Raw genomic sequence first — 13,774 nt, forward strand, 5'->3', positions numbered from 1 at the left:
ATTGTTGCACCATCTGAAGGGGACACAGTTGTACTGGTAGTCAACCCCAGTCTTACAGGAGTAAACCAAAGGGCAGTCCTGTGTCTCTGTAACTCTCCCTCACCCAAAAACTATCAGAGCTGAACTCTGGCACCTCCAGAATGTGATATAAACCACACTTCTTTGTTCAGGCTTCTTTTACTAACCGTAAATGTCGGAATCCCCTTGGCAATTAATTTCCTGGCTGGTAATCCCTTGGCTCTGATCCACACAGAGAAAGTGGCTGCACTGGAGGGAGGTGTGCAAGGCACATGCTCGGGCTTTGCAAAATGAAGTGGTCTCTTGATATAAATGACAACGGCCAAGCCTGAAAACTTATTTGCTCTGCATAATGAGGTAAGCTAAGCTCACTGTTAAACACTCTTTAAGCTGAGTGTAGTGTGGCAAACAGTCAAATACTGCAAGCAGGGTTATTTGTGGTAATATTAGAAATAGTTTAGGCACAAGAAAGATATGCAAAAACTATCCTCGTGAGATATAGAAATATACATCGTATGATAATTAGCACTGATAAGTTTAAAGGATAAAGCCTTTATTTTACTAACTTTAAGAAGAAGTACACTAACAAAAAAAAAATAATGGCTCTATACCCACAGCATATTAAGCCTCTATATTCTCAGCTCCTGTACAGAGGAACAAAACTCTTGTGCAGTAATCCTTCCTAGTGCTGGTAACTGGAAAAACAATCTACAATGCACAGTCCAGAACTATATGGATGCCTCTCCCTAGCAGCCAGCTCAGGTGGGCTGGATCAGCTTTGACATATATATATATATATAAAATTTAAGGTCTTGTGAGACAAAAGGACAGAGAAACTGTGTAGGTATAATTTCCATAAGCAGCCAAACTCTCAAAAACATTTTGACTAAGTTTCCTTTAGTTTTAGACAAAGGCTGTCACAGGAGGAAGAAAGTTGGTACCGTGCTCACATGTGCCGTGAAGAGTGAGATACTATCTTTTTAATTAACTCAGCCTAAAGTGATGTGGTCTTAAGTGAAGCGCTCCAATCCGGGATTCCTCAAAAATTAGGAAGCATCAGAGCTAAATAAATACAGGAAAGCCACTTGCTCTTCACACTCCAAAATGCTAGAAAAAAGCTCACAAAACCATACTGGCTCTCGCTGGGTGGATCCTCTTTCCACACTGTCCTGACATGGAGGGCCTAACCATGGGCATACCTTAAACAAGGATAAAACCATTGCCAAGGTAATAACAGAAGGAAAAAAGGACAGTGAGCATTTGAGGTACGAATGCTTGTGAAGCAAGCTCTTGCCCTCACTGAAAACACTCTGAATTCAAGGGGTGTTGCCCTTATCTGGCAGAAATCACCGTGGAGGTAAAGTGCTAACTAGAAGCAAAGGATGGGCTTAGCCGCGTAGTGCTTCTCTCCGAAAATTTAGTGAGTGCCTACCTGCTGCTGTGTTGCTGCTGTTCTTTCTTTTAGTGCTTTCTTGACACATGTAGGAGAGGATAAAAGCCTAATGGGTACGAGTGTCAGCACAATATAAATTACTGCAAGGAAAAACTTGATGCATGGCTTGGGATCTGAAAGAGGAATGTCCACCATTGTTTGTGATTATGGATCACATCACAATCTAATAGCAATTTTTATTTAATCAATAATTTCCATGCTGAACAGACAGCCCTGTTACAGAGAATCGACAAGCAGGTACTGATAGCGACAAGGCTTGTTATTAATCTTTACCCTGCCAACATATCAACCAAACTACTGTAAAAAAGCACCACCAGGATGGATTTAGAAGTAGGTCTTTCTTTTCATTCTTTTCTGTCTTTCTTCTTTCTCCTTTCTCCTTCTCTTTCTTTCCCCCCCTCTCTCTCTCTCTTTCTCCCCTTCTTCCTTTGCCTTTCTTTTCTTTTTAGCTACACAACCCCATTACCCTTCTCCCTTTCCAGGTACGTAATGTCTCATACACTTTATATTCTAAGTTTATTTGAAAAACCTGGGGCTTGAATTACACAAAAAGGCAATTCATATTAAGCAATTTCACAAATCAGTGGGACCTAGCCCAGTGCTCAGTGTTAGCCATTATAGGCTAATAAATCATACTTTCTCTTTGAGATGTCAATCGCCAAAGTGCTTTGTAAAAATGTTGGCATCTGTAATTCAGCGAAGCCTTTTCATCTTGAAATAAGATGCTCCAGACTGATAACAAGAATAATCCTCTCTTGATCAAAAAAAAAAATCTGCATTTTACCAATTAAAGCTGCTGCCAGAAGCCAAACGGAGCAGCACTGAGACTCCACTGTAGTTTATCTCTACTAAACACAAGGAGGGATACAGTTAGAGCTTTGTTTCATTTTCAGCTTGACTACTTTATCTCACGGAGAACTGCAGCATCTCAGCCCTGCGATACACGTAAGAATGGTATATGCAGACCTCATACCTACAGTGCAAGCCACCAGAGGACCCACTCCAGACAAAACCACCACCCATTCATTTTATAGATTAGGTGAAGAAGAAAAGTCACGCTCACACAAAAGTTTACGCACTGGAAAACACTAAATTTGTTTCACCACGATATTTCTATGAAAAGCTTACACAAACAAAAGAGACTGCAAGAATAAATCCATGCAGCCCAGCCCTCTCAACATCAAATGCAAAAGCTGCACTCACGCCTGTAGTTAGCTTGCCTGTCCTTGCCTTTGATAGTGCACACTGATCTGCCAGTTCTGTCTGAGAAAAAGCAGTTCCACATGCAATAGCTGGACAGCATTTATAGATTTCTATTCTTCCAGTCTCTGGGTTTCTACAGGCAAAGCTTCTGGGTAGAATATGGGCAGCTATGAGGGTGAACATGGTACTTGTGACAAAGATATGAAGATGGGCTGCACTATGGATGGAATCCTCTCCATCAGGAGATGACAAAAGCAGTGCAGAGACACACCCCACCCAACGGGGGACACCAGAAGGTTCAAGGTAGATCTTCCACTGGTTCACCGTAACAACACAGGCTACATAACAGCAAATCACTTAATCAGCAGTAGCAAGGCAGGCAAAAGCTTCACAGAAACCACAGCTCTGTCCAGGAGAATCTGCTGTGCTGGCCACTTGGTTGGGACTGAAAGGTACCTGGAGTCAGTGCACAAGCCCAACCCACCTTGCAGCTCAGAGGCAGCAAAAACAGCAGGCTGGGACTCCCCTTTTCTCTCTTCTCCATGATATGCCAACAAGAGTCAGGAGCCCAAAGACCCAACTCAGTTTGCCTTTTCACTCTTGCCTATGAGTTTGTCCCTCAGTCAGCGTGGACTCCCCTGGGACTTGGCTGGCAGCTTCTCATCCAAAACTGGAAGTCTCTTATTCATTCCCTCATTCCCTTACATCACTAACCTGGAAGAGTTCACTAGCTGAACTCTCAGGCAAAATAAACACTTCAAATAAGTACGTATATCCAAAAGCCACCTAAACCAGTGCTTTGTGATTAAAAACACAGGCAGAGGCCAAACCTTCCTTCCTGCCACACACCACCCTTTCCACTCAAGTGCCCACTTGCTCAGATTTTGATCTAAATGGCTGGAGTAACTTCTTGGGGGACAGGAGGAGCACTGTTCATCCCTACCCACAACAGAGAAAAAGAAGTGCTATTTAAATGACATGTCATAGTTTAGCAACCTCTTTCAGGGACATCAATTCAAAGACATTGACTTTGGCAGCTCATATGAACAGTAGTGGTAGCAGCAGCAGACTAACAACAAGTTTTCCTAATGCTGTGAAAGAAACGCTAATTACAGCGGAATTAAAATTTAAAAAATGATTACATTTCTCTCTCTAAATCCCCTCTTAATACTTCACAGATTAGGGTGGATTTATTTTTTTGTAAACCTTTCTCTATCAAAAAAAAAGAAATCCCCACTTTATTTATTTTTTTTTTCTCTTCTCCTCTGTGATTCATCAAAAGCCAGACTCTAGGTAGGGGAACTGCCGATCCGCTTGTGTAGTGGAGTGCTTAAGAGGGCCTGAGCCAAAGCACAGCTGGCCTTTGGGTCAAGCCCAGAGTGAATAAGATCTCTTCACAAGACAGCAGTGCTGACTTTTAACACTGCTGGAAGGCAGAGGGCATCACGGTGGCTGGTGCAGAGCAAGGATGTGCTGGGAAGGCAAACAGGGGCCGCTCAAGACCCCGAGGGCTACCGAGGCTAGAGAACAGCAGTGAGGTCTGTCTACGGTTACTTAACCTTAAAACCCAACAGCACTTACACGGTTACCTTTGATGAGGGGTTAAAGACTTGCTTCATTTTAAAGAAATCTGTATTAGGTACCCATACAGGCAGCAAGAGAGAATGAACACCATTTAGGGGCAGAGATCTGCTTACCAGCTTTCCTACGCCATGTAATGAATTGCTGGCCTGTAAACGATGCTGCCGTTCTGGCACAGTTCAAAACTCTGGGTTCAGCAGCCTATAATCCAGCACAGTAAGGTGGTGTCTCAATTACAACTCAGCCTTTAAACAGACAGTGAGGAAGAGATTTCAAAATCTAAAAACCTCTGGACAGATGTTTCTCATGGTTATTTGCTACAATCTTTCCTCCCTCTCTCTCCTCCCCTTGTTCCCTCTCAGCTACAAAGAGCAAATATACTGACGGGATGCACAAACTGGAAAAAAACCCTTTCAACAGCACTTGCTTGCCTTTGAAACAGCTCCCTGCCTTCTCCATGTTGTCCCAAACTTCAGCCCAAGCCCTGGGCTTGTCTCATTTGAAGAATCATTTTTTGGTCCACAGTGTTGCTTCTACAAATATGGATTAGGGTCCAGACCCCAGTGAGTAAAAAATAAAGTAAGATGAAATAGTATAAAACCACCAACAAAAACCCCTTTGCTGTTGTACGTAAAACATTCTCCTTTTGTCAGGAAAAAATGATTACTATAATGGATTTCATGTTCTTATCTATTCCTTACTCTTTTCAATTTAAAGGAAACATTTCTGAACCTTTCAGGGCAGTAGCTGTCACTGCCACGCACAATGAGCTTGCGAATGGGCTGAAGCCTCTCTGTGTTACTGCGCTAGAGCAAAATAAAACTATAATGAAAATGCACTGAAAACTGCCCCTGCAAAGAAGAATTAAAAATTAAATAAATCCCTGCATATATCTGGAGGTGCATGCAAACTGGGATGTATAATTACACACCTTCGAGATTGTGAAGGGACTTGCTTCACGTAGCTGGGACTTCACCTGCTTTCATGACCAGTTTGCAAGCACACCTCCAGCACGCAGAGAAAAACAGGTAACACACAATGGATAATCTGCCTTTTGGGGCAGCTGTGTGTAATTGCCTCCTTTCAGGTGTAGATGGCTACCAGCACAGCTGTGAGTAGCACCCAGTCTTTGGCAGCTGGGAGCTGTCTGCTCACAGGGCAGTTTCTGTGTGACTCTTGGGGTCATTTACAGCTCTGCCACTGCAGCTATTAGTCAGGGAAACTGCTCTAATCTGGTTTATTCTCCTATTGCAGTTGGATCTTTTTTTAGAGAAGAGAGATGAAGTCCTTACCTACGACTCTCCTACAGGAGAGCTGCTGATGTAGAAGTCACAGGCCAAGGGCAGCACAAAGTGAGACTTTCAACTTGGAGTGTCCTTATTTCTGGGCATCCAAACTGACCCACTCCAAAGAGGTCTAGTCCTTCAGAGAGTGCTGTGCTCCTCACCTCCTGATCAGACACGCTCTTAAGTGTTCTGAGGTGCATCTCCTTGATTAAGGCAGCTCATATCACGATAGATGCTGCAAACCCTGAGCCAAGGCAGGCTGTAGGTCTCCATGGATCACTGGCCAACTTCTGTTGGTCAGAGCTGAACCCACCCTCTTCTGTAGGAGCCACGGGCAAAAACATTAAGAAACCCAAGTCAGGGAACTTCACATAAATAGTTCTTCTGGGTATCCTCGGTGCACTGTGATTACCTTGGGAACACGCGGGCACCTGAGAAACACAAGAAACATTCCCCAGGTGCGATAAGGGAGCCTGGTGGAGCATTACAGCAGCTGCCCCGGGGACTGCTGGGGGAGCGCTCCAGTCATCGGGGCTTTGCAAATAGGCAGGAAGACCTCAGCAAATGAAATCCTGAATGTAAGCCATTACTGTCAGTTTAGGGCTTTTTGATCTCATCTAATCAAATGTAACAACAATGAGAGAATTTTATTGCCGTACAATTAAGGAGAAAACACAAAAAATAGCTCTGTGGTTCTTCAAGCATGTTTTTGAATAAAAAATAATTATCATCAAGGCTACACAGCAAGGGGGATGAGAAATAGGCAGCACTGCATTTTTCTGATTGCCATTGTATTAATATTTAACAATAACTTCAGTCATTTCCTTGAAGGATAATTTTCTTAAACAAACTTTTATCTGTAGCGTCTAACCCTTTTGCAATATTTTATTCTTAAACTGATTTCTGGGGGAAAAAAAAAAGACAAACTGCAACAAAAAGCAGATTTATAAAAATATACAATATCTTATTAGCTTCTGGGTGCTCAAGTGCATTTATCACATATTTAAAACAAACTTCAGCTCAGCTAAGCCCAATTATAATATCTCGCTGGGCAGAGAAATTAATTAAACAGCTGAATGATAAAGACCCCAGCAGCAAACTGAGGCTTTAAAATAAATAAGATTTTTTTTTTAAGAAGAAGAAGAAGGGAAAGAAAGAAACCTATCATTACACATGTTCAAGCAGTAATGTAAGGAGTCTTTTCAAGAGTGCAACGCCCTGTAAATAAGGCTACCTGGCAGGTGAATGCCACGGCGGCTCTCCAACTTTGTGATTTGCTAATGTGCAACACACGGCACCCCCTCTGCATCAACTTCAAACAACCCTGGCATCCCAGCAGTGCAGCTCAGCGACTGAACCAGAACAAGGGCAGAACTTGTCAGGATTTAAGAGCTTTCAGCAAAACCCTTCAATTGCAGCCGGTACCCTATTCCATAGAAGGATATCAATTATAGATAGTGACTTGCTTTAGCAGGGCAGTCGGTACTGTCAGACGCTAGATAGACAGCCATGAAGAATCATGAATCTTTCTATTAACTGTAAGAGAGGGGGGAAAAAGGGATGGATAGGTGCTATAAATAAGGCAGAGCGTCTGAATGGTTTAACACCTTGCCTTTTGGTGTTTTTATCATGAAAATTTAACCACACTGAATTCTAAGTGGCACGTATTGCTTGAAAATAAGAGCTCCCGCACCAAAATCATTTCAGTGTCAAACCCTTCTGGGTGGGTCAATAACGATTCTTTTATGTAGCTTTTCAGTTATTCATTCATAGCAGCCCAGGTTCTGTTCATAAATTCAGCCAGAAAACATTGTCTCTTGGGGCCTAAGCACACTTTCACTAGCGCCCACATTTTACACTAATAACAGCCGGACTTTGCTGCAGAAAATAATGCAGGAAACTGCCATCAAATGCTGAGTATTGTGCCTAAGACTGCAATTTCTGCTCTAAAACTATACCACATATTCACACACAGATTATGTTTGCATTTACCATTTCATACATGCTATATCACATGTCACTTTGTAATGCAGATATTGCTAGAATATGATGCACCTACAGTTGATTTCAAAGTAAATCAGGTCCCATCATTCCCCAAAAGATAATAAAGCTATCCCCATGTGACAGAAAGACCACAATATACACAAATTTGTATTTACCTCTTTCGAAACACATGCATATGTGCTCATGTATACACCCTATACATGGTGGGAGTAATGACACCTATCATGTGAACTGTGTGTTGAATATTGTGGAAAAGCTCTCCTGAGCTCTGCTCAACCTGTTACAACTAGAATTCACATCGAGGTACCTAATCCTTTAGGAAACAAAGCAAATAGCTAGAAACATACTTCCATCTTTTCCTTAAACACCACAGTTCCTCTAAATTGCTTTGGGATGCAAGGCTTGGGTAACAGGTTGTTCTGTGACATTGGATGTTTTGGGTCTGATATCTCACTATTACGTATGGCTACAAAAAGTAGCTTTATTCGCTGGACAAAAACACCTATATTCATTAAAAGACTTACTGCTAGCCTGTGTAGATCCTGAAAATTTAGCCTTATCGGGATGTACAAGAATGCTTTTTAGGTCTTTATTCTGAAACTCTGCATTTTACAAATTTCTTCTTCCCAGCTGAACTTCCAAACCCCAGGGAACTGATTTAGAGAGTTGTACAGGCGAAAGAATACTCTAAATACTCCCAAGTCACATATACAAATGCGTTTTCCTTTCTTCTGAATATATGCTACATACCACGTACCCAATGAAGTGGGTGACAGGGAAGGGCTTTCTTGAAATCCTTTGTGAAGGTCTGCATAGCTCACTCATAGTTTCACTATACAGTTCACTTGACTATCCACAGTATGGGCAAGTAGGTGTGTGTACACAATATGATGCAGTATCACATGTGCAATGCTATATCACACTGACCCAACTTCTGAACATGTGGCTGCAGCCCTCCGCTCGTGCTAATCTTCCTTTCTGAGTGTCAGGGAATAGAGGGAAGCCATCAGATGTTATCTGGATGAGTCTTGCTGGGGCAATTTAAGCCTTTATCTAAGCCAGTTGCCCCTGCCTGGATGATTACTACCCCACAGTAGAGTCAGCAAAACAGGATGGTTACCTATACTTCTGACATCCCAGATGGCAGTCCACCGTCTTACTTCAAAACCACCTTCAAGCTTGGCTGGAGCAACTGAAGCTCTGCTGAGTCTGCCAGCAGGTTGGGAATCACCCGCTGAGCAACAGCGTGTGCAGCCAGGAGAGGCAACATGGCAGAGCTCTGCTGCAAGATCTGAAGGTTAATAGCGTGATCCTACCTGTACATAAGCAAGCTCAGGTACCTCCAGACAGCACCAAATAGCCCGATGTAAATCTCCCCAGAGCTGCAGGGTGAAGGCCTCATACCCGTATCAGCACCATTCCTTCTCTTGTGTTTGTGCAGCGCCCAGCACCACAGGACTCTGGGCTTGACAAAGCCTCCAGCTGCTACTGCAGTGTAAATAGTACTGAGTAAAGGATGTACTCATGGCACCGAGACACATACTCTGTGCCTAGTTCAGGTGCACACATCCAGTCAGGAACTCACCCAGTGCAAAGAGACTGAGGTAAGTGCACTTATAGCAATTGGTATCTACTCGGATTTACCCACCAGTATTTGAGTAGGAGGCACACATGAGCCACATCAACAGTTTCAAGGACCAAACTGCTGCAAAGGGAGTGAATGCTTTCTGCTGTGCTGAGTCACACACCTAAGCAAAACCAAGACTGCCCTCCCACAAAGCCCTGCCGAGACCCGGACTTCATTTCCCTGGTTGTTGCAGGTGTCCATCAGAGGGCTGTGGCAATCAAGGGCAGAGAAAATATGGGACAGACTTGGGTGAAGGGCCAGACTTTCAAACAGGATTAGATGTCTAGAGCCCCTTGCAAATTTGGACAGAAATAACTCGCTCAAGTCCCCACAGCAGGGCTCTGTCAGAGCAGCAAAAGAAATCACAAACCAGGGCCCCATCACTGAGTCACACTGACTCTTACAGTGTGATTTGTGCTACTTGAATGTGATGGTTGCCATGATTAATTTATTGTCTTCGGGGTGCCGAGTCAGGACTTGCACCTCGTAATCTTAAATGCCATCATAACATATCTGAATCCTGAGCCCTGCCAAAAAGAACTCCTTGTATCATAGAAACATTTTTAATATCCCTTTTTTATGTCTAGAGAAACCCATTTCAGATGCTGCCATTGTGCAGAAACATAAGAAATACACTTTTTCAGAGGAGTCTCGATGTTGACCCTTGTAATACAGTCAGATCTACTATAAAAATCACACCAGCAACAACAAAAGCATTTAAAAAAAAACCCCAAACAACCAAATTATCACACTGTCAATTTAATTCACCTTAAACTACAAAACATTAGCTATTAACTAACAGGCACAGAGGAATTCAATTAAATTTTACATCTGAAACATCAAAAAATTGTCTTCTTTTTTTCATTACCAAGGGCACCTTTATTCTGAATTTCTCTTTACTTCCTATATTTTGGTGTAAATCTTGTATCATCATCACTGGGATCATTTCTGAATATTGAGAAAGGCATCATAAAGTTTCAGCCATACAATTATGAGCAGATAGAAAAGACTGTGCCTGTGCAGAGTCCCAGATGATGTCAACTGGTCCGTTTGCATGGAATCAATTGCAAGACTAACACTTTATATTTTAAATGTATTCAACCCTTTGCAGTAGCCGTTTGTATGGCATCTCTTCCCCCCAGAAAAAGATATTGTGATGCCAAGAGTCTCTCCTCACGCTTCATTTTGGCCTATTAAAATGTGAGGAAATTATCTGAGCAAAATGTGTCCAAAGAGTTCTTTAAAAGTGTCACATTTCTGCCATTATTTTAGGTTTTTATAGTCTTTCATTTATTATTATTGTTGTTACTGTTACTGCTACTGCCTAATAATAATGACAATAAACTGAAAATACATCTTGATGAGTAACTGCAACACCAAGAGGCTCTCACACTCCAGCAAGAGAAAGCTGGCATTGCTTTACTAAAGTCAGCTTTGTGGCACCAGTTTATCATTTTGCATAGTGTTTGGAGATATCTAGTGGGTTTTTTTTTTACTGTGGATGGAAAAGTACACTTTTCAACAGGCTATTTCAGTAGTACTGGCCACATTTTGCAATAGATTTTGCATGATCTCCAGGAAAGCATTAAACAGTTTTCTACAATAAATATGATTCTGATACACTGATCGTTTGCTGAAGATGTTCCTCTCTAATTTGTACTAGGAATTCCTTTTTCTTCCAGAGTATTTGATATGCTTTATGATGCTGGTAATTAGGAGAGGTGCTGCTAGCTAAGGAGGCTGGAAATGTGGGGGGGATTGTACTTGCCAGGTTATATTCTAGATTTTGATGGTTTATTTCTAGCTTACAATACTACAAAACAGAAAAATATATTTACTTTGGAGAGGTGGCAGACATGAAGAAAAACAAGGCAGATACGACTCATATTTGGTGTAGCATAAAAATGACCATCCGGTTTGTTTTTGCTAAAAAGACTGAAATAACTCAGTCTCCATCTATTTAGCCAAATAACTCCCCTCAGTTTACACACAACAGCAAATTGATACCAAAACTCCCCTTAGGGGAGGGGATGAATTCCCCTCACCCACTTCTACTGTTACAGTCCCTTCGGGGAGAAAAAAAAAATCAAACTTTGCTAAAGGTTAATAATAATTCATGTCCAGCTTACTATTACTCAATAACTATCAAAGTCTCTAACTCAAAATAGCGTTTGCTGGCTTACAGGATCAGAGCCATTACAATCTCTATTGAAGACTTTATTGAATTTTACACTAAGCTTTAGCTGACTGAACAGGTCAAGCACTGTGGCTCCGAGTTTTCTTTATTCTCAGAAACTCATAAACCCCTCTCCAGTTTGCAGCGCTGTTAGCTAAGAAACTTGACTCAGCACAGGGTCAGAGAACCCGACCCCCATGAAAAAGGTCACGTAGTTTTAAAACCCAGTTCCTGAATACCATTAACTTACATGCACTAGCTGTTCCTGTGTGTCAAACTCCCGGGAACAGCCTTCCCAGTGGCAGTTTGTCTCATAGACCACTTCAGGCTCCTGTTTGCTTTCATCTTTGTCCCCTTCCTCTTTTACCAGGGTCATTCCTTCCGGCTGTTCCTGGAGAGAGGGAAAAAACAGGGGTGAGGAGAAAGGAAATTCTGAAACAGAGGAGGAAGAAAAGTGAATTACTTCAGCATTTAAAGAAAGATGATGGGGGCGTGGGGGAGATTATTTTATTCTGTTCTACAAAATACAAAAGCCCAAAACAGGCCTGGTAAGCCAGAAGCTATCTGCAGACTATACGTGTAAAATAAATTTTTCCTCCCCATAAGTACTCACTGCAGAGAATTTCTTAAAAAAAAATAATCTCTTTACATTTCAATTAAAAGCAAATCATAAAGGCTTGGCTTCCCAATCCCTAAATTTAAGCAGCTTGTCATTTATACACTTGTGAAAAAGGAACTATTCATCACAGTTAATTGGAATTTAACTTTAGTACTGGGGTTAGACACAAACTGGATCACCGGTAATCCAAAGTGTGTTTTCATTGTTAATGCAGTGATAGTTTTGCACACTGAAATCTTTCCAAGAGCAGGCTGGCAATTCAGGTGACTTTTTAGTCTGTTCTTGCCTATAATATGTGCATGAAAGGGGTGAGTGGGGGAAGAGAGTATTTAATTTTGGTTTGTGACTTTCCACCTTCAGTTCCTCAAGGTGCCTCATTCTCCCCAGCTTGTTATTTGCTGAGGGTGAGAGTCAGATGTTAGCATAAACATTTGGTTCAGATTATGCACTCGTGCCTATTTTTCCATTTCAAACCTGCTGACGGATTTAGATAGACCTCTGCTTTGTTTTCATGGATTCACTCACAAGATCAAGGCTCCGATTCTCATCTCCCCCAAGTCACTGTAAATCAGGAGTCGCTCTACTAAAACCAGTGGCATTAACTGGTATAGAAAGACCAGCAAACAGGACTGGAGCCTGACACTGAGGCCTCAGTGCAGTACAGTGCCAAGACCTGGTAAAAGTCAAGCTGGCGTTAAGTGTTTTTGCTGAACAGAAAACATGTCCTCAATAAAGACCTGAATGTCCCTTGTTCGCTTTTCCATGGCCCACAGAGGGTTGAGCACACTGACTGATCTCTGTCAGCCTCCCTCCTCTCTGCCCTCATTCTGCAACAGACCCTGCACCCCAGCAGCCCCTCACTGCTCACCTTTAACCCTTGCTCCCGTGAGTGGAGGCTGCCCCTGTGAGCACTACATGAAGGGCCACAGGGGTGCAGGAAGCCTGAAAGCACGTGCTACAGGCAAGGTGTGTTTTCCCTCCGGCAGCGAGACGAGAGGCTTGTGGCTGTGACCTGACCACCATACCTGCACACTTCCAGCTCCCGGGCTGGGGAGGTCCTCGTCGGGCTTTATCTTGGAGCGCTTGTTGTGCATGGGATCTCCAGTGCTGCTCACTGCAGATTCGCTTGTGGGTTTATTCTGCTGCCGGCAGGTTTTGGTTTTTTTTTTTCCCCCAAAAGAAGACAAAATTAGACTGTGATAAATATGTAGCTCCGAACAAAAATATGCAGCATCTGCTCAGCAACTTTATTTGGAGAAGCTACACTGTTAATTATATTGGATATGCAATTATATTGTGTTTCAATTACATAGCATTAACTTGTGGAAGAGCTGCATCACTCAACCTTGTAATGGAGCAGGGAGGGAACAGGAAGGAGGGCATTTGATGTAATTCTTTGCTACAAACCAATGCTGTTTTTGTCAGGCCAGGGAGGAGTAGGAAGATCTCGATTTTCCACATAATGATGACTTCAGAAAGGCAGTTTTGAAAAGCAAAATCACTGTATGCTCATTCAAATAAACACAAGAGAAAGATTTATTTTTTCACACTTTGAGGAAAGGTTTTGCACTTAACATCTACACACAAGATCTTGGCTCTTTTAATGTGTTTCCTATTGTGGATAGAAAGAAAAACTGACACTGGTGTGAGACTCAGTTGAAAAATCCTAGATGAAGTCCTGGATTTTCCCAAGTCAAGAGCAAAACTACTGCTGACATAAACAGGCCAGAATCTTGTTTTTCTCTTGCTGTGCTAGACTGAACACCATTATCTACACCTGCAAATGGATCTTGTAGGAATCCAGAGA

The 13,774-nt window shown here is 42.3% G+C and overlaps 1 protein-coding gene across 5 annotated transcripts in view; it reads right to left on the reverse strand.

The window, feature by feature from the left end:
• Window positions 1-13,774, reverse strand: part of GLI3 (GLI family zinc finger 3) — a 192,670-nt gene that overhangs the window by 25,198 nt on the left and 153,698 nt on the right. For 3 of the 5 annotated variants that reach the window (XM_026843970.1, XM_026843969.1, XM_026843973.1), the window contains exons 8-9: window positions 12,993-13,109; window positions 11,599-11,739 (exon numbers count right to left, since the gene is read on the reverse strand). In XM_026843970.1, coding sequence (XP_026699771.1) covers window positions 11,599-11,739; window positions 12,993-13,109 — 258 coding nt within the window. The remainder of the gene's footprint in view (window positions 1-11,598; window positions 11,740-12,992; window positions 13,110-13,774) is intronic. The other 2 variants (XM_026843972.1, XM_026843971.1) reach the window with 1 other exon arrangement.

This window comes from Athene cunicularia (genome assembly GCF_003259725.1).
Source record: "Athene cunicularia isolate RWA chromosome 2 unlocalized genomic scaffold, athCun1 chr2_part2, whole genome shotgun sequence".
Classification (NCBI taxonomy): domain Eukaryota; kingdom Metazoa; phylum Chordata; class Aves; order Strigiformes; family Strigidae; genus Athene; species Athene cunicularia.